Here is a 21,972-nt window from a genome sequence, read left to right on the forward strand (position 1 = left end):
CCTGCATGGTCTGCCCAGTGAGGAATTTGTGATCAGACCATTTTGTGTGGTTAGTTTTGGCCACCAAGCTTTTCAGGCCTGCCATGCAGCCCCCCCTGAGCTTGTCAGGTTTATTACGTAGCCCCTTTCTTGTCCACACAGCTGTGACTGAGGGACAGAAGGGGTGTTTCTAGAACTCGGTTGTATATGGGGGAGCAGCCATATAGCGTCCCAAGAGGTGTGTCCTGATGGGGCGCACTGAGGGATTCACCCCCTCGGCCTTCGGGCAGCTCGGTTGCACCTGGCCCAGCCCCACAGCATCTCTTCCATGTACCCTGCTGCGCCCGACAAAAACAATGGCTTTCTTTTGTGCCGTGATGCGCAGTGTCGGGGAGCTCTGGACAGCGGGTAAGGGTCATGGACTCTGGGCACAGACCATGCGGAATGCTAGCTCAGCTCCCATCCAGCAGGGATTGCCAGGGGGAACCTGGTGTGCGAGCTTGTGGGGACGTGTGGGGTGGGGGTAGCAGTGATACACAGTAAACGTGAGCTGTTGTTATTGCTGCGTCCTGTTATAGTTATTCTCATTTGCGTTTTATCCTTCCGCTTTTCCTCTGGGAAAGAGAATGCCTCATGGTATATCTGCCAGTTTTTAAATGACTTTTATGAGTGATTGCCAGGGGGAACCTGGTGTGCGAGCTTGTGGGGACGTGTGGGGTGGGGGTAGCAGTGATACACAGTAAACGTGAGCTGTTGTTATTGCTGCGTCCTGTTATAGTTATTCTCATTTGCGTTTTATCCTTCCACTTTTCCTCTGGGAAAGAGAATGCCTCATGGTATATCTGCCAGTTTTTAAATGACTTTTCTTCCCAATTTTTGATAATTTGTTCTATCTTTTGGATATCTTTTGCTTCTTTCTCTCTCTCTCTGTCTCTGTCTCTCTGTCTCTATCCATCTCTATCTCTGTCTCTATCTCTGTCTATCCCTTTCTATTTAGAGATAGATTTTGCCTCATCTGCTCCTTCTCCTGCCCAGTGGGGGCAAAGGGTTGTGGTGGTCGAGGGTGTTGTCTCAGACCAGTTCCTAATTTCTGTTCGCACGACAGCAAAAATGAGGAAGGAAGGTGAAGCTAGGCTTCAAAGGTTTATTATTTGAATAAGGGCTTAGAAAATGCCCTTCAAATTTCATGGCAACTGACCTTGGAAAGCTGGGCATGGACGAAGGCATCTGACCCATTTTTTTTTTTTTTTTGGTTTACTGACCATAAGATACTGATCTGATTTTTTAAAAATCTATTTTCTTTTCTAAAGTAAAATAACACCTGACTTTAAATGGCTTGATAATTTGCTGGCTTTCACCACACATATTTTTTCCATACTAAAAATATTATTTTGAGAAGAGATCAAAACCTTAATAGTACATCATTCTTCATTTAATCAATGCTGTGGTTTAGGTTTGTTCAGCATCATTTTTACTAAATAATGATGCCGCAGCCAACATTTTTGTGCCTAAATCAGTGTGTGCGCTCTCTTTTGTTTCTTTGCAGTGTTTTCTGTCTCACAATCTGAGCATTTCAGGATTCTCGTTCCAGACTTGCCAGTTCGCTCCCGCATTCACCTCTCCACTTTGCTCATCCACTGGTAGCATATAAATGGTCTACTTTCCATTTCTCACCTAAACTGTGTGATTATCTTGGTTAATTTGATCCAGAAAAAGCATGACCTTATTTTTGTTTTGATTTGTGTTAATGAACTCCTTGGATATGTTCGGTTGAGAGATATTTGCTGCTGCTTTTTTTTTTTTTATTTTTATGAATAGCCTATTCCAGTTATTGCTGTTCTTCATTCTTCTGTTCCTTGGATATGTTCACGTATATTTTTCTAATTTGTCACATGCCTTTTAATTTTGTTTATAAAGTTTTTGTTGCAAAAATATTTTCAAGCCTTACATGATTGTATTCTAGAAAGTTACTTCCTTTGTTTTTGTACCTAGAAAGGCCTTTTGTTTTGTCTTCAGAGGTAACACATTAACCTATGTTTATTCTCTTTTCTGGCTGGGTTTATGTTTTTCATTTATCTCTTTAATCTGTCTCAGGTTTATTTTGATTTCTGCCCCAGAGTAGGAACTTAGTTTTACTTTTTTGCCAAATAGCTATTTAATGGACTAGGACTGAATTTTCCTTTCCCTGATGGTTTGATCGCCACTTTTTAATTGTGTATTAAAATGCAACGCGTAGTCGGATCGGCTTCTTGGATTTCTCTTTGATGCCCACAGATGTATCACTTTGCTCAGGTGCCAGCACCACACCACAGTTTCACTGTATCAAAGGTCACCATCAGTAGTTTTCATTTTGCAAAAATTAGGTTCGCTTTACGTTGGAGTACCTGCTCTGAACGGCAGATGGCGCGAGATCCTTGGATGCCGTGTGGGAGCCCAAAACCACATCTGGGCAGCTTATCAGAAAGATTGTCCTTCAAGAGCAAACTTGACACTTCTAAAGCTGCACACACTCATCCTGAGACACAGGCAGTGGCTGGTTTTCCTCTCCCCCTTGAGTGTTGATAGCTGCCAGGGTCCCACAGCAAGTAAGCGGGGCTGGGTTTTGAAACCTGTTTCCGTTTGCTCCTCTCCCACTATGAGGCAGATGTTCGTTTGTCCTAATGGCCTTTGACGTACTCCCACGACTGAGCCCTTCCCTCGGGAGATTTCTGTGCGTGGGTTTTGCTTCGGGCCTGTGCGTCCTCGTGGGTCGGTTAGAAGGTCCTGATGCTCTCCCGCTTCACAGCCAGTTGCCTCTCCCTTCCGTGGGGTGTATCCCCATCCCTGTGACGCGCCCTGGAGCAGAGCGGGCCTGTTCCCTGTGTCTGCCGCCTGCAGCAAATTGCCTTACACCCAGCAGAAGATTATTGACTTGAATTTAAGTGAGCGTGTCTTCCAAATGGGTGAGTGGGACTTCTCTCTAGCGGGCGCCTTTGTCAGCTGTTCATTTACGTACCAAAATGATGGCACCCTGTGTTCCCAGTAGTCCTACTTCGTTTCATTGTGTGTGATGTCAGTACTGTGTGTTCAGCTCGAGGGGGTGTGTGTGTCTCACACAGAGGGAGGAATACGCACAGGGCATAGCCATGTATTTCCATGTGTCCGTCGTTTACATGTGGCTTAATTTCGATTTTAGCTACTGCATTGGCAGTGAGTTCTGTGATGCTGTCACAGCCCAAACGTTCACAACAGGCTGGATTGGAGGCAGGTGCTGCGTTCAGTGACTCTCTGCCTTACTCTCATCCATGTTCCTTCCCCCCAGCCCTCTATAGTCTCTTTATATTGCAGCCTTTCCTCTCCCTTTCTCCATGTCGCCCTTCGGTTTATGGTGGCACAGGCACAGCCACGCGTGATGTCTCTTAGAACCTCACACCCTTCTGTGCTCTTCATCACCAGGTCAAGAACGGCGCACAGGCATCTCTTAATGACCGCTTCCCCCAACGCCAGTTTGTTCAATCATCTGTTCACCAAAGGGGCCTATTGACTGAATTCATCAATATATTGACAGTGTTTTTCTTTCATCTATTTATAAAATTATAGCTATTTTCATTTAGACAGTTATTGGATCAGAACTTTTAAAAACAGCTTTGAAGGTCTGTGGGTCATACTAGTTAATTGCTTATGAGGAGAAAACCAAAACAGTATTTTACATATCTAATTTGTCTTAGGTAGGCCAAAAAAAAAATATAGAAGAGACTGGATATGTCATAGGCTAGGCTGCAGAGCCTGGAAAGGGGATGACTAAAGAGAGAAAAAGAGACAATTTCAGGGAAAGACAGGTGGGAGGAGGCTGACAGTAGGGGAAGGTGGTGATGTCTGGGGTGGGTGGGCCGAAGGAGCTTTGGGGGGTCCTGGCACCAAGGGTTGAATCCGAAATCCTCAAGAAGACCTCACCCCCATAGCTCCCTTATGTCTCATTATTTATTCCGTATAAATTTCATGGTTAAATAGATTTTGGTAAAATATGTAATTTCTAATCACTCACCCTACTGTAAGTGCATCAAGAACTTCCCAGAACTTCTTTCAGAAACCGGATTTTGGTCAGTTGCTGACAGTACAGCGTCCGTCCTCGGGCAGACCTTGCCTAGGGTGCCGTTGGGGTTCTACACGTGGTGGGCTGCCTTAGAGGAGGGAGGTTAGTCATACTCCAGAGGAAAGTTCCGGAATAGTTCAATCAGGATGTGCTAAGTGATGAAACATGGAGAGTGAGAGGCCTGTCGAAGGTTAGGGTAAAAAAACAAAACAAAAACAAACAAAACAAAACAAAACAAAAACTTTTCTAGGGTTGGCAACAAAAGAACAGTTCCTAGAATCACACAGTCACCATCTGCAGAAGGATGGGCCAGGGCGAACCAGGGGATGCGATGACCCCTTCATTCAACTTTAGTGGATAAAACCTGGCTTGGAATTCTCTAGACTTGAACCTACTGTTCTCTTAAGTAATATAGACTTTGCTCTACAGAGAAAAAAAGTTGTGTCTTTTTTCTCATGTGACTGGGGAAAAATGCCCCCTGTATTTCCAGGAAGCCCATTGTGGTTTCAGAGGAGGTCAGATAAGAATGTGACGAGTGAGCAGCTGGACACGAGTTGATCTGGAAATCTCAGCTGAACGGCTAAAGGGTGGTAGCAGCTTTTTAAAAGTCAGGTCTGCTGTTTGATTTTAGCCAGCCTCGCAGAAAGTCAGAACTTGTGGATTGCCTATGAAAACAGCTCAGTTCTAGTTCTTTTTCTGGCAAAAAGAAACAAGTCAAAATATATATATATCGATAGGATTCTAAATGTATGTGCATAAATAGAGGCTTACTACTCTTGAGACAGAGGAAAAGAAAGAAGTCAAGGTTATACCTTTCATACGTTTCCAAATACTGTTTATGCAGAGTGAATTCATCTATATTTAGGTCATTTTCCCTAAAGTCTTGATAAATCATTGTTGACTTGAATCTGAACTCTTCAGATCTCCCGACAAGAGTTATCAAATATTACAAAACATGAACTTAGTGTAAACATGTGGAGATAATTTCCTTTCACGAACAAACAACTATTCTGAGAAATGCATTTAATTAGAAAACTTTTTCTGGCCTAAGATGACCTTTCTTTTGGACAGATTGTATGGTTAAAGTTTTTAATTTGGCAAATGAGCTTTGCTGATAGCAAATAAGTAGATTTGCCTACAAATACTGCTTTTGCATTCACTGTAGTGGATTTTTAGTTCAAATTAGAATGCTCTTTTTTTAAACAGTATTATGTAGTAAGTTTTCATATATGTATGTATGCACAAATATACGTGTTTATATACATAAACGACCATTAATACACTTCCGAGCATGGAAGGTGGCCGATGCATTACTGACTGAAGAAGGCATGTACAATGCATGATACCAAGGCTGATTTCTCTCGTGAAAAGTGTGTGTGTGTGTGAAGTCTAAGTATATATCAACATATTAAGCTTTTCTAGATTTATGGATGGTGGTAATTTCTTTTCTTTCCTTTTTTTTTTTTTAATTTTTGCTTTGTGCATCTTGGCTGTCTACTTTTTCTAACATGGCTACAAGTCGTTATATTAGGAAAAAGCAAAAGGATATATTTGCAATTAGAGCTTCATTACAGATTTATTGTTTGCATATTCGTATGATTCTTGAGCAAGTCGATGCGATATTGTCTGTTTTATTTACCACTTTGCCTGTTGTTACTGGCTATTTTTTTCCATAGCACTCTCAAGGCAGTAATGGCCTCTTAAGATGATAAATAAAATGCCAAGTGAAGAACAGAATCATCAAATAATATGGTTCTTGATGACTCTCCTGATGAAACATTTGTGTTGTCATGTGTTCTTCTCACTGTTATTTTCGTTAAGTTATCCTGCAAAGTGCTCTGAAATCCTCAATGAAGAGCCATAGGATTGTAGGTAGGATGGTGGCCAGTAAACATGAATACTTAGTGATTTTTAGTTTTTATACATCCCTTTTCTTCTAGGACAGCTCAGATCGTTTCATGGAAATTTTTCCCAGCCACATGGGATCCTCGTAAGAAGTGTATAAGATAAAGAATTTTCTCTTCAACTTATGATGAGAGAAGGTGATACGAATTTCACACCTGTAGAGATGGCAAGAGAAGAGACATTAGAGAGACAAATGATTAGTATGTGTTGTCTTGGACAGCTAAAGTCAAGTCAATGCTTGTTTCATCAGTACTGTACACATTGTTCTACACTGCTAATTGCACAGGAGTACTGAAGAGAGCAGCCTTTGCCATAGGACTTTCTCACGGTGAATGGCTGGTTCATTCAGCTATCAACATCGCCTGTGAGGTTGGCATTTTCCATCCTATAGGTTAAAACAGTAGGTTTAAGGGCATTAAGTTGCCCACGGTGATCTAGTTTATTGAAAGGAAGGTCTGGGGTTTCAGTCCACCATGCCTATCTCACTTCAAAGATCGTTCATTTACCACGTATTTATAATACATCTACCCTGTGCATTAGGCAATTCTGGGCATAAATCTTACCTTTCAGAGTTTCGACTTGGAAGAGTTTAATGTCATGTTTGTAGGTGCTCCAGGCCAGATGTTTTCTATGCTTGAATAATGTTACGAAATATCGAGTAGGAAAGTATTTATGTTTTATTGTTGTTGATTGTTGTTAATGCAGTTCTTGGCACAGTTTAAAATTTTCCTGTATACCGTGAACTTCCAAGTGAGGAAATGGTGAACAGCTTTTCCCGACGGTTTGGAAGACATAATCCTCTCAGTCTGTGGAGAATCTCTCGGGAGGAACATTCCATGGATTACGCTTGTAAAACCCTGGGTTTTCGCTTACGGTGTGGACGCAGCTTTCTCCCCAGTCCTCAGTGCCCGTGCTGTATTATCTCAATTGCCAGGTTTTCTTGCTGTATCCTGATTCTTCTGCCTTCTAAATTATAAGCTGCTGCCAGATTTATATTTCTAAAACTTGGCTGTGATCATTTTACTCTCCTGCTCATAAGCAAACCTGGGTTCCCTTCCCTCCTCACACTGAAATAATTCCAGATGGACCAAAGGCTTAAGTGTAAAAAATGAAAAACTACAAAATCGGTGGAAGAAAACATAGATGAAGTAATTTAAAATCTTGCAGAGAGAAAATTTCTTCCGAGCAGAATGTTAAACTACAAAGCCATAAATAAAACTTTGTTCAATTTGACTAAAGAAAAATCAAAATAACTTACCGCAAGAAATAACATAAGTTTAAACAAATTATGACAAGATTTATAGCTGATTTTGATAATATTAAGATCCCACTCAAATTCACAAGCAAATGAAAAACCAGGAATCAATAGAGAAGGGGGCAAACGATTTAAACAAGAATTTCCCTGACAAAGAGGTACAGATGCGGGCCACCAAAAAATGATTTACTCAAATGTTAAAAGTGGAGAAAAGTGGAGATAGCATTTTTTATCTGCCATTGCTTTAAAATAAAGGTGCATAACATTCAATGCTGGTCACCATGTAAAGAAACATACAAAACACATACTCTTGATGGGACTGTAAATTTGATAGATTTTGGAAGAACAATGTGACAATGTCTGTCTGAACCAGAAAAGGCACATATTAATTTGCCTGGCAGTTCCAATGTTAAAAATTTCTTTAGAACGTAATTACTTGTGAAACCCAAGATAGTCATACGTGGATGCTTATGGCGGTGTTGTCTGTACTAGTAAAAAAATTTGGAAATGACATAAATGTTCATTGTTTGGTGACCAGCTTCAAAAGTTAAGACACAACAATGCGATGGAAATTTATGCAGTTGATATAAAAGAACCAATTGCTGATATGAACGGACGGTGCTTTAATTGTGAGTACGTGAAGTCCAGTGCATACAGTATGATTAAATTCAACGTAAAAACAATTCTTGTATTTTTTCCTGTAAAACACCCAAGAAAATGGTATACTACAGGAATGGGGGGGAAGAAGGGTTAAGCAGATAGAGGCCTTTACTTTTTATTTCATACCTTTTGGAGTTCGGTGCATGTCTTACATTTGTCAAAATACTAAAAAGAGAGACGACAGAAAAACACAAAACCACCATACACCTGTTACAGAACAAAAACTAAACTCCTTATTTTGTTATTTTAGGGTGCTTTGGCCTCTGACTCAGACCCGCCTTTTTAACTTTATTTTTCATTATATTTTTCCCCCCTTAACTTCTGGATCGATCGAGGTGCTTCCTTGGCGCTCTTGAAATCGTCGCTTTGGTCCCCTTCCCCTCCCGCCCTTTCAGAGCTAGTCCCTCCTGCCGAAATGACCTCGGTCCTCTTCTGCATTCTGATCCATCTCTACTTCAGCGGCCACCGACACCCCAGCCAGACTCATCTCCCCCACCCGTGAACCGGCGCAACTCTCAAGGTCAATTCTATTTTGATACTGACCTCTCGTGTTATATTTACAGTATGCCTGCTGCCTGCCGGGCGTAGAAGAGCTGAATCTGGGATTAATTTTCCTTTGCTGCTTCCCCCACTCCCACCCATAGTGTCTAGCACTGAGCCATGCACTCACGTCACCTGTGCAAGTCTGTGACACCTGAGCAGTGTTAGCAGGCGTGACAGGTACAGAGTCAAGGGAGACTAGACCGTCCATGGCGTCATTGAGCATGAGCGGAAATACGGACTGTCGCACCCGTTGAGAGGAGTATAAATTGGTGCAGCGTTTTTGGAGGACCAACGAATGGCTGTTCGTTTCTCTCAGGACACGCAGCACCACAGTGTATTTGGGATGAAGCAGGAAGCTCGTGCCACTGACACTCGACACCTTGATATTCTACGTTTGAGGTTGTGTCACTCCATGGGGTCCACATGGCAGAATCAGCGGCAGCCCCAGGATGGTGGCAGCCCAGCCGGGGGACACCATCCCGCCTCCTGGCTTCATTCTCCTCCCCAAGTACCACCCCACCTCTTTATTCCAAAGAGCCTCATTGTTTGTGAAGCGCCCAGTGAAAAAGGGTTAAAGTCCACCCATTCAGGTGTCATCTCATCATTCGTATAATCTGGGAGTTGCATTTCTGAATGGCCAGCCCCTTTTCAGAACCTGCCTAGTTGAGATGTCACATCCCTGACAGTGAGGCGCTGATGCTTGGAGAGAAAAATCACACTGTGCTCCCCCCTTCCTCAGATTTTCCCTAACAATTAACGCCGCACTAACTTGACACCCTTTTCTTGTTTGGCTTTGTAAACCCTGGTCCCTTTTTCTATTAATTCCAGACATTAATATTTTCTTTCACACAACTGCCGCCATTCACCCGTGAAACAGTTTGAACATTATGTAGCTGTCAAGATGCCTGGGGATTACCCAGTATGCTTTGCCTGTGAGAAAGTGACACCACCGAGGCCTAGTTCTGAGATGTTTATTTTGAGAGCACGCTGACAAGCATGAAGCCCTGATCCCAGAGTGGCAATTTCATTTAATTAAAGGCCTCTTTTTATTATAGTTTTTCCTCCACTTTTTTTTATATATATATCAGAATGATTGTTGAAGTCTGACTTGCCAGAGGTGTTCTCTTGTAAAAAGGGGGCGGGGGGGCAGTGGGCAGATCGTTCGCTCACTAGTGAGTGTTCCACCGAATGGCCGTGAATGCATGCATTTTTTACTGTCCTGCTCAGAACGGCCGCTTACATGGCGTGTGTGTGTCCACATTTAAAATAAAGGCTGCTGGGCTTCTGCCTCTGTGCCGCCAACCTGGAAATGGGAGACTTGAATATGCATATGTGTATATTTGTAGTTTAAACTTTTTTCGTTCTTTTAAAGGTAGTAGCCTTGTGATACTGGAAGACTAACTTGTCAAAATTATGCCTTGGCTCATCAGTTAAGATTTTTAAAAATGCATATTATCTTACTCTATAGAGATGTGACTTTCACCTTAAATAGTTGGGAAATGCATTGCTTTCATTTGCAGAAATTTTTAGTTCTGCAGCTTAAATAGAAACATAAAAAGGAGCTGGAAAAAAAGACTGAAGTAATGATGGGTATTAACAGCTTGGTAACTGTGACAGAGTTGCCTAATTAATTTTTGATCTAAGATTCTTAGACTGCATTGGCTCGACTTTAACATCAGGAATTCAAGTCAATAAATATACGGGGGGCCAACGATGGGTGCCGTCCAAGGCACCTGGGAAGAATCGGTGAACAAAACAGACTGTTGGTCTTCGTGGACTTATTCACAGTTCTGTGTTTCACAATTAATTATAACTCCCCCACTGGATTTTTTCTTGTTTGCTAGCATTATCAGCTGGCCTGCATTTATTCCGCCATTGATCGTTCATTGGGCTTTCTTTATTCATCATTCACTAGGTATGAATACACGGTTGTGTCCCAGTCACCGTTATGTGTCCCACGTAGGATGGCACACTTGCATGCATGTAACACATAGGCACAACACATAATCCATGTATTATATTTGCAGGCTTTTTTTCCCCCTCTCTCAATTGATCTGAAAAATGTGGAGGAGGGGCCGTCATCAGCCCTTTTTTCTGCTTTGGACATAGTGGCTGGAGGGACATTATTCATTTCTTTTGGCCTCCGTTTCAAAGCTCCCCAGGAGGAGTCGGCAGGTCAGGGGTGTCGCCCCGAGGCCAGCTGAGGGCCTGGCTGATGTGGTGTTCAGCTGGCTCTCTGCTTTACTGCAGGTGCGAGAGGCAGCAAAGAATGGCAACTTTGTCCATTTAATCTCTACTCCCCCAGTTCCAGTCTTAGTCCCCTTACCCCGTCTTTTGAGCCAGTGGTTCCAGAGATTGATTTATTTATTATGATTATATTCTGAAGTACAGGGTTCTGTTGAGTCAACCATCTGGCCAAATGTTTGAAAACTATTTCTTTCCCTTTTCACTGACTCACTGCTGTTCTTAAGAGGGGTGGACTTTTCCCCAGGACCCCTGACATCGTCGGCTGGTGCCAGTGGGTTTTATTTCTGAAATTTTTGTGGGCAGTGTAGTGATGACATACCCACAATGAAACAAAACATGAAAGCTCAAGGAGCCCATTTATACTCTGCAAAGAAGAATCGGTCATTTACTCCAAATTATTTCCCTCTCCCTCCTCGCCACCTCTGGGGCCTTCAGTCTTCGCACGGGGAGAGATTTGTTCTGGGCGTGTGCAGTCGGATGCTCTGAGCCTGCAGAGTGTGGAAAGGATCTTTACTTAATGGGGATCCTAGGCTTTCACGTGTATCTGTAAAAAAACCTGTCTTGCTCTTTTTCCTTTTTAAAGGCACAAGTGATCCCTACGTGAAATTTAAGCTGAACGGGAAGACTCTGTACAAAAGTAAAGTCATATATAAGAACCTGAACCCAGTTTGGGATGAAATAGTCGTATTGCCAATACAAAGCCTTGATCAAAAGCTACGCGTGAAGGTAATCACAGATGACTTTCAGAGCTGCTCTCTTATGAAAAACATTTATTTCTCAGCAATCTTTGCCTTCTTAAAAGTGAACTTCCCCAAATTCATTCTATTTTCTTCTTAAGCCCTGGGTTAAAAATACTAGTATGGAAAGAATTTTTTTGTACCCTTTGTCGAAACTACATTTTTTTCCCAGACCAATGCTATATACTCCACAGAAAATCGGAGTGAAAATAATACCTTCATTGATTGTATTTAAACTTACTGAATGTGGAAGAATTATTACTGCTAGTGCAGTAGTGACGAGTACTGAAGCCTTTCTCATTAGGAATATCTTTATACTTAATAGAGCTTTAAGCTACCGGTTGTAAGCATCAATTGCTCTAACATCTGGGTGAATACTGCATGAGTTGAGTGCAGGATGGGATTGCTATAGAATATTTAGCAAATTTCTATTTAATTGGCAGACCTGCTCACTGTGGAAAATACTAAATTTTAATGAGAGACCATTTAAACTACAGAGAGTGGTCCATCGTGCATAACATTTTAATGCACGTGAATACTGCCTTAAAAGTATTTTCTGCTGTTGTTTTGGCCGTGGTGGGCAAAATGGGCGAGTTTGAATAATTTTGTTCTCTCCATCAGCTTGGCTAAATTCCTCTTTAACTGCACTGTGCAAATTATTTTTAGATCTAGAAGACTGAATGCAAAATTCCCAGCCTATTACATTTATTAATAACTTGATAAACTCATTTGGTTTTCCATATTAATGTGTGTTACTGGCCCTCTCTTAAGGTATATGATCGAGATTTGACTACGTCTGATTTCATGGGATCTGCGTTTGTCATTCTCAGTGATCTTGAACTTAACAGGTATTGTATTTTTACCTTCTAATTGTTATTAATGAATTTTAGTGGGAACTCAAGATAAAGTTAAAATAGTGTTTTTATAAGATCAAGTGACACAAAAATCTGAATAATCGAAGCGTGCTTTAAAATATAAATTTTTCTATAATTTTTGGTTTTTAGCTCCCAAATGTATTCGTCAGGTATTAAATCCTCCACAACGTGTTGTGAAATGTGTATTGAATGTCTCACTTCCCTTTGTTAATATTCGGGTCCGTTAACCTGCGTATCTTCATATTAAAACAAGCATTTAAATTTTATTTGGGGTGTAGGGGAGAACAATCAGTTAATCAACTGTTGAATTAGGCAACGCCAAACAAGTTCTCCACCCTGAAGATGGTTAGTTTATTTTCACTGAATTTGGTGCTTTTTTAACTTGTGTCTGACCCTTCTTCAGAGGTAGGAGGCTTTTACCATAAATTCCTGATGCATTATAAGACTGCATAGTACTGCCAATAAGAGCTAACAGTATTTGTTGTTTTTTTCCTCCTAGAACAACTGAACATATTTTAAAATTGGAAGATCCAAACAGTTTAGAAGATGACATGGGAGTGATTGTGTTAAATCTGAACCTCGTGGTAAAGCAGGGTGATTTCAAGAGACATGTAAGTGTGAGTTTTTAAAAAGTCCTTTATTGCAATTCTCCTTTGATTACTGAGCTACCAGATGACTGATACTTTTATAATTGTTTTTAGGGTGGAAACAAATAATTTTATAGAGACTTAAAGAACCTATATGTGCATATATGCATATATATATATATCTCCTTTCTTTTCAATCTCTGGGAAAAAAATCTATTAAGATCTATTAAAGCATTCTGTCTGGTTCGGCTAGGGATATGGATACTATTGCTATTATTAAAATGCATATGCTGCTCATGGTTGGCTTGTAACGGATCATCTGAAATATGATTTTACCAAGTGTTAAGATTCTCATTTACAATTTTCTTAGGTCCTAGATGACTTGGGCATTATTCAGTTAGGAAAAGCTGTTCACTCATTTAATTATAGTGTTGTACATTATTGATTTAGATTCTGTTCTTATGAGCAAATATGTGAATACACATCATAATCTTGTTTTATATTCAGAGATTATACCTTATAATTCCAAAAATTAAAATAAGAATGAAAAGTATCTTTGATTGTAACTTTTATGAAAGGCATTTTTAAAGTCAGCTAAAACACTTACTTGAAAAAGGACTAAGATGTGTTAAAATTTAGTGTTCTTAAAATCTGAAGCCTGTTTATAAATTAGGCCTCCAGTAATACTTCTTTAATCGAGTCAGTGGGGTCGACGAGGAGAATATCCTTCATTTTGACCTCACCTTTGCTTGTAGTTGTAATTTATTTTCATAATGAAAATCATGACCAATTTACTAGTAAACTCATAGAAAATGGCTTACAGAAGGAAAACTGCACAGTGACCTTTCAGTTGTCTGAGGGTTAACTAAATATTTGCTGTTTTTAATTTGAAATCTTTGCTTATGATAACTTACTTGTTAATCGAAAGAAAAAAAAAACTCCATTTATTTATTTTTTCAAAAGTGGCACTGTTAAAACTTGAGACCTCTATAAAGCTAATATTTTGATGTTGAAATGTCTTGAATTGCTGTTGAAAATAAATTTATTTTTCTATCTAACATAACGAAGAAGGGATTTTCTTAAGCTTTTCTTATTCTTGACAGTATTGCCATGAGAGTCAATATCAGTGTGAGTAGTAGGTGACCAGTTACGTGAGCTGGATGTCAGGTTAAAATGACATGCCGCGTAAATAAGTATCATTTGTCACGTGGCTGAGGCATCGTCAGCTGATATGTTCTAATAATTTCTTACTTATTTAAGTGGGGGTTGTTAAGCTGGATAATTTGCCATGAAAATGGTTGCATATCAAAGCTGTATAATAGCTGCAATTGATTCCCCTTGCGATTTTTTTTTCTCTAGGATATTGAGTTATGTTTAGTAGTCATACTGACACTTAAAATATATTTAAATATTGCAACAATTTGGAGTTTTAATGCAGTTAAAACTATTTTAGTTAAAATTTATTTCAAATTGCAGAGAAGTTAATAGCAGATGCAGCTTGAGTTTGGTTTTGTAAAACATCTCAAAGAATATGTTTTCGGAGTCTTAAAAGTAGCCACACTTGTCATCTTGCCTAGTCTGGCTTTTCTGTCCTCAGTCCCACTGCTGTTTTTGAGTCTGTCAGATCAGACTGCGTGTCTGCTCGCTCACGCACTTCCTTATTGTCTTTGTTCTTTGCTTGTCTGGCAGAGGTCTAGTATACAATATATTTCGTATATATTTTATGCAGGTATTATAATACAGAAAACCCTGCCTGCTCTCATTTGTTCCAACTGGTAGTTTCATTTTGCTATTTATATACTTAATCAAAGTACATTTGGGCAAGGAATAATGTATCCTGGGTTGTGTGTGGTGATTCAACTTGATAGTGCATATCGGGGCCTTTCGGACATAATAGATATCAGAAAACGGTTGTTTTTTTAAATTGAGTTTAAGTTAATATTTAAAGACATTCTTATATTTAATGGGAATAACTAACACTTGAAACTGGGGAGACAAGAGTTTTCTGATTGAGAATAATTTGTTTATCAATTTCTGTTTTAATTTAAAGCCTGATGGAGAGATTTCACTTTGAATTCTCAGTTTTGTACCCATATTTATTTTTGTTATCATTGAGGCAATCTTTTTTGCTTTAGAACCAAACTGGCAAAAATCTTACTGTTGTAAAATGTCTTTAAGTTAAGCTTCGTGTCCAAGAACTTAAGTGTAAATGGGCAGGGTACAGTTAGAAGGTAAGGCACTGGTTGGAAGGATGACAAACCTGATGTCTCTTTCTTTTTCTTGGCAAAAATAGGATTATAGTTAGAATCATAGGCTCTTTTATCAGACTCCCTGGGCTTGAATCCCGGCTTCACTATTTTCTAGTTTTAAGAAGTTCGTGATCGAGTCAAATTCACAGTATAACCTAATCCCTCTCGGCTGCAGTTTCCTTGTGTGTGAAATGAGGATAAAAAAAGGTTATCTATTTTACAGAATTGTAAAAATTCAGACTATCAAATTAGAGCTTGGCATGGGGTAGACACTTGATATACAGCAACTCTTTGTATTATAGTAAGTGGGCAATAATAGTCATTTCCTATTAATTTCCATATCTATTTTATTTATCTTTTATGATTGTTGTAAAAATCAAACGAATTATATGTCGACAGGCCCTAAATAGCCTTGCATACCTATAAGATGGTAATTCATTTTGGTGTTTGTTTTGGGTGAAAATAATTGTCAATGTGTTGTTGGGAAAATCCAAAAAGAACTGATTTTAATACCCAAAGTGTAGTATTACAGTTCTGTGCCATGTGCTGAATGTTAAAATCACAATTTCACCAGGGGAAGTATTTTTTAATGAAGAATATTTGCAAGTCATTTCTGTATCAACGTTTCTAGTTGCTGATCACTGGAATGTAAGCGGATTTTCCTCAAAGACTATTTATTTTCTGGTTTCTAATTTATTGGGAAGATGTATTGGCAAAGTGGATAGGTCATTTGCCTAAAGGTATTTTTTTCCTTAAGCATAATAGTAAATGTGGTCTGCTCGATTAGATTTATAATTGAGTTATAATCTCCCAAATTTATCCAAGTTTTAACATCCAGTTAGCTGGTTAACCAGCCAGAGTAGAGCTTTGCAGTACTGGACGGCGACAGGAATCATGAGAGGATTTTGCCAGGACAGAATTTTAATTGTAGATGGAATTCAGCAGCCTTAGCATGACAAATGAGAGATCAAAAGAGAACAGTGCTGAAGTTACTTGCTGTTCAGAAAATTTTTTCTTCCCTCTCTCAGTGCTATATTATCCTATTTTTCTTAATTGTCAAGAATGACTCAGATTTTTTTTCCTATTATTTTGAACATGGAGATTCAATCAGTGGAGTTAAATGAAATTATTTTTCTAGTATCTAAAACTGTAGAAACCTAAACATGAATTGACATTGTCCATGAACTTCATAATACTATCTGAATATTTCAGGTAGGAGAAATCTGCCTTTCCATGTTGCTTTTAGAGGAAAAATTATAATGTTTTAAGGCAATTAAAAACATATATGGACTTCTAAGGATTGAGCAGTATTTATATGTCCTTGTATTTCCATTGTTGAAAATTCTGTGAGGAAATGATGTGACACAACCACAGAAATGTGATTTTTCTGTTTTTAACTGTTTTCTCATTTAAACATGTTTTCTCTGTAACCTCGAAACTTGGGCATTTGTCGTTTTGAATGTAGTCTGCACCATTTAACTAACAGAATAATATAAGTATATTGTTGATGATTCTATTTCTCTCTTTCATTTTGCCATGTTCCACCATTCGATGGACACGATCTTTAGCGTTGGTCAAATCGGAAACGGTTAAGTGCCAGCAAGGTAAATACAGCTGTTTTTTCTTTACCTCACTTGCTTAAAAGTTCATGTTTGTAGCAAACACAAATGTATATATGGTTGGTATTATCCACCCTTAAACATATAACAGTATTCTTTTCCTCTTGCTGCTGTTATGAATAAGGACACAACCTCCCTTTCAAAATTTCGTTTAATAAGGGCATAGCCAGATGCTTGAACTTACACTTGTTTTAGTGGTGACATTTTATATGTACCAGCCATGTTAGAATGTTACACTTCATTAAGCTTAGATTATTTAGACTGTGGTGCAGTTAGATTTAGTCCTTTCAGAAGTTATTTACCGTTAGATGGAAACTAGCTATGCTGTTATGAGGACAATGAAAAGATTAATTGAAAGGAATATGTCATATATTTTATAAGTATATTTTATATCTTCCAAAAAAGCCATTTGTTGCTTTTTTTCAGTGAGAGTTTCTTTAAGTATTTCTTCATGAATTACCAGTGATTTTTATTTTTACATCGTTAGTATTTTTTAGATGATTATTCCTCACTGTCTAATTTGTAAAAAATGTAGGTGTACCAAGGTAGAAATGCATCATTGTCAGGTTATTAAATTAGCACATTGTAACTCAAGTGACTGCATGTTGAAATTAGTGTAAAAATAAACAAAGAAAGCTTTAAAAATTATAACATAATTCATCAGCTTGGCTACTTTGTAAGGAGAAATCACCAGCATGGTGGTGTGTGTGTATTTGGGAGTGTGTGTGTGTGTCAGAAATCTCTGTTTATGCATTTATTTACATGGACGCATGTACACAAATATATACCAGCTCTGGTTTCTGACCTCACTGCTGTGCTTCAGTTGTTTACTTTTCTGTAAAATAAGGAGATTGAAACAAAGATTTTGTGAGTTTGTGAGAGAGAGAGAGAGCATGTGTGTGTGTGCACGTATGTGCATGTGCGTGCGTGCGCGCGTGTGTGTGTGTGTGTGTGCGCGTGCGTGCGCGCACGTGTGTGTGTGTGTGTGTGTGTAAGAGAGAGGAAAAGAGAGACGGAGATTTGTGACCTGGCTAGCGCTAGCTATTTAGGAAGAAAGGCAAACTTTCCAAACCTAAGTTCTGACTCTTACTAAAATGTACATCCTTTGCATTTTGAACGTTTTGAAAAGAACTGTGTCAGGTATTCCGTTGTCCTCCCAGTTCACTTGGTCTCCAAGACTCCTGTTCTTTTTCGAAATACAATTAAGAGACAATAAATAATAACGTGAAGCTGTCTATCTCAAAAGTCCCCCCAGCTTTTGTCTTATTCCTTTCTAGTCACTAGGGGGTAGAAGAGCATCACTTCTCACCGTGGAAGGGAGCCCAGCTCTCGCTCTCCTGTGTTAAGAGTTTCTGTAGCCCTCCGAAGCAGTAAAGTTTCCCAGCATGCTTTGGTGAAGCCTGACAAAGCAGTATTTTCTCCTTTATTGATTCTGCTGCTGCACTAAAACACTGGTACTGTACATCAATAACCATCTTTAGTTAGGGAGCTCTGGCCTGTGGAAGAGCACTGGCAGTTTGTGGAAGAACATAAAGGCTGGAAAGAAAAATTGTGAGCTTGGGGAATATTGTAGTCTAGGGAAGACAGGAAAGGTTATAGAAGAATGGCCAAAGGAATGAAGAGGGAGAGGAAAAATGCTGACGGCCAGGATAAAGATCTCAAAAATATGAAAGGAACAGACGATCCTGGAGAGCAGTATTTATATCTATATTGCAGAGTGTGTCTGACCACTGAGCTGTTGTCTTCTTTCTTCCCTGTCATGGTAGTTTCTAGAATTTGGACTTCAGTGCGCTAGGCTTAGAGACTTAATAAATGCCCAAACCTCGTACCTATGTTTAATAAAACCTTAGCTGGATAGAGCTCGTTGAAAGCTATTTACGATCTTATGTGAGAGATGTAATTTATGTACTGGTGAGGGATTTCAGTTGTTAGGTTGACTCTTTGCTACTCATGAGAATTTGCAGTTTTGGAGAGGCAAGTGGGTTGCCTTCTGATGTGGCTTATGAAAATGAGTCATGTGAAACAATCTATAGACACTGTGATTAGCCCTCTGTGAAAGTTGTTAAGATACCCTGATCAAACTATCTTGGTATTTTTAAACGATAAGCTTCTTTTTCTAGGATTTCTATATTATATTTAAAAATTAGATAGCAGAAATTTGACATGAAGAAGATTATTACGTAGCTATGGCTATCTAAAATTTCGCCAGTTCTAAGTAATGTGTTACCTATAAAATGCCATTGGCTTTTTCACCTTAATCATATTCTTAAAATAACTTTACTTTATTTAGGTAATTGCTTCTTAAACCCTTAAGTTTATAATTTTGCATCATCTAGAGGAGCCTAGAATAGCAGTCTTTTTAGACTGTCTTCTAAATCGTTCCCTTATGACACTGTCCTTAATTTTAATAGAGTAAATAGAGATTGCCTTCAAATTTAGGTCTAGGTTTCATCCCAAAGCCTTTGTTTATGTGATGAGCATTTTATAACGAGCTTTGAGAATTTGATTCAATAGGGCTGAATCAGATAACTGATCCTTTTTGGATATTTTTTATATATGCATAGTCTTTGCTCTGAATGGATATGTTTCCGATACTTGTCTCTTTCAAACATTCCAACAGTTACAGAGATAGAAAATTAACAGAAGATAATTCTTTTACATCAAATGGTCTTATGGGAAAACGTAATGATAAAAATTGAACTGATGAATAACTGAGTGTATTCAGAAATCTGCACGGGCAACGGGCACATGCACACACACATGTGCACGCACACATGTGCACGCACACACGCTCACTCCTGCTATTATTTGGGTCTGTATAGATGATATGGCTGAGCACATACCCCTTTTGTTATGGACTTCCATTACTTTAGATGAATTTGCACTGAGATAAGTGTGTATTCTTAGATAGCCCCTCTTTTGATTCACGGTTTTATGCAGTTATATGTCAGTGATCGAGGTAAGAGACAGGACCTATGTAAGGTAAGAGATACTTCCTCTACTAGTATAACATTTTTTTTTTTCATATGAACTTAGTTGACTAGTGGTGTCAGTTTTTGGCTTGTTTGGCTTCATATCCTTTGATTTCTACTCTCTGTTATTGTGGAGGCTGATCTCCGCTGGGTGCTTTTTCAAGGTGCCCTTGTCAGCTGCCCTCCAGCTGACTTTCCACAATGAAATGAATCGACAGGATACCAGGTGATAAGAGAGGGAAGAAGCCAGGGCGTATCTCTTCTTTCCCTCTGTTTCACCTGGGGTCTCAGACATGGGCTGCATTTTGCATCTTCCATTAGCCAGACCTGCTGTGGTTTCAGCTTCTATCTATCAGGCGACCCTGACCCCGGTATTTACTCATTTTGTTTCTGTAGCTCCGGGGTCATTGAACTTCAGCTTGAGGGCCAAATCCAGCCCTATGTCTGTTTTTGCAAGTAAAGTTTTATTGGAACGCAGCTCGCCCATTTGTGTATAAATTGTCTCTGGTGGACAGTGGCAGAGTAGAGTAGATGGGATAGAGACCTAACGGCCTGTAAGCCTAAATACTTACTATCTGGATCTCGACAGGAAAGGGTAGCCCTCCCTTCCCCCCCCGAAAAAAGCCTAAGAGTATTAGACACCTGCTACTGTTGCTTGCCTTAGGTTAGCTCAGTATCCTCTGTGCGGTCTCACCTGTGAGAACAGGTCTCAGTATTACATGCCTTCTGTTTTCCATACCTGGGATGTTTTTCTTTTCCTGTTAGATCCCAATACAAAATACAGGGCTAAGCCTTTTTTTTGGGGGGGGGCACTTTTTAAGTGTGAGTACTGCATGGGAATCCTGAATTACGTGGCAAGCGCTCTGCATGCATTTAGCTCATGCCCTCCCTCCCTTCTTTCCCCTTTCTCTCTTATTCCTTTTGCTTTGTCCGTCCCTCTGTTTCTGTCTCTCTGATGCTTAGGGCTTAGGGCAGGCCGCAAGCCCCTCGCAAGGTGGAATTGGTGGGAATGTTCTGCTTAGGTTGGCCTTGAACCCCGACGGCTGTCCTGTTGCACAGACCCAGCCCCTCCCTTTCCTGCTTGAGTTTCCACTTTGGCTTTTTAAAGTCTGCTGACCTCAGACTCGTCACACAGTCGATTTCTGTGACAGGGTGCTGGTTGGGTCTTGCGAATGTTTCGTGGATCATGCTCTCTTGCCGTGGGGTGATGTGGCACCTCCTGTCAGTCCTGACCCCTCCTGTCCCCGGGGTGACCGACCCTGTGGGTTAGCTGCCTGGCCACATGAGTGAAAGCTGGCAAGTCTTAGCAAATCACTGCGTGCTTTTGCTTTTGACCAGTCATACAGTTTGACAATGTCAATTTTGCTTCTGAACACTTGGCAAAGACTAGTTCGCTTAAGACCTCATCGCAGGTTTCAGAACTTGGCAGACAGCCTATTTAGAGGCATTTTTGTTTTGCTAAGGGTTTGGACTGGTGGCTAGCACGGTGTGCTTTTAACATACTTAGCTCCTGGCAGGTACGTTGCTACAAAGCTAGTTTAATGTGGTGACTCTTAAATTGAAAGAAGACAATCCAGAATTTTGAGGGAATGCCCTCTGTCACTGCACCCCTTTCTCTAATTGATCCCACACCCCTTATTTCTTTGTAGGGCCAGGAAGTAGTACAGGCGAGAGCCTCTTGCATGAGTCCAGCCCATGTGAGGGACCGAAAGGAGGATGTTGAGCCTGGAACACTTTCCCAATCAATAGGCTGCTTTTTGTTTGTTTGTTTTGTCATTTTCACACATTCTTAAGTCAAATACCCACCCACAGTAACACCTTTTACCTTATTTTCTTAAATGCAAAGGATTGGAAAATTGCATACCCCAAACAGCCATATATGTGTCTATATCTATATATCTGTATACCTGTCTGTTTCTGTCTGTCTATATATCTAATCTAATCTACCTAATTTATTTGTCCACATATCTGCCTGTACTGTCTATCTATATATATCTATATATATCTAATCTAATTTATTTGTCAGTCTGTCTGTTGTGTCTGTTGTGTCTGTCTGTCTATCTGTCTGTCTCTCTCTGTATAGCAGCACAGGCTCACTGCTGAGTACTTTAACCCCAATGTTTCTGCTGCCTTGTCATGAAGTCGAGGGCAGCATTATCTCGGGCAGAATGAGCTCTAGAGGCTTTCCTCACTTTTGGGGGCCTCAGTCATGCTCAGGTAAGGCAGTGAGGGTCGAGAGGTATTCAGAGGGTACAGTTGGGTGGCCTGAATG

At 39.9% G+C, this 21,972-nt stretch overlaps 1 protein-coding gene across 1 annotated transcript in view; it reads left to right on the top strand.

The window, feature by feature from the left end:
- The window catches only part of MCTP2 (multiple C2 and transmembrane domain containing 2), a 131,898-nt gene that overhangs the window by 17,305 nt on the left and 92,621 nt on the right, over positions 1-21,972 (top strand). Inside the window, exons 4-7 of the mRNA XM_006924133.2 lie at positions 11,245-11,387; positions 12,170-12,246; positions 12,773-12,884; positions 16,678-16,713. Of these exons, the coding sequence (XP_006924195.1) occupies positions 11,245-11,387; positions 12,170-12,246; positions 12,773-12,884; positions 16,678-16,713 (368 nt within the window). The remainder of the gene's footprint in view (positions 1-11,244; positions 11,388-12,169; positions 12,247-12,772; positions 12,885-16,677; positions 16,714-21,972) is intronic.

The sequence above is a fragment of the Pteropus alecto genome, unplaced genomic scaffold, assembly GCF_000325575.1.
Source record: "Pteropus alecto unplaced genomic scaffold, ASM32557v1 scaffold59, whole genome shotgun sequence".
NCBI classification, from domain to species: Eukaryota; Metazoa; Chordata; class Mammalia; order Chiroptera; family Pteropodidae; genus Pteropus; species Pteropus alecto.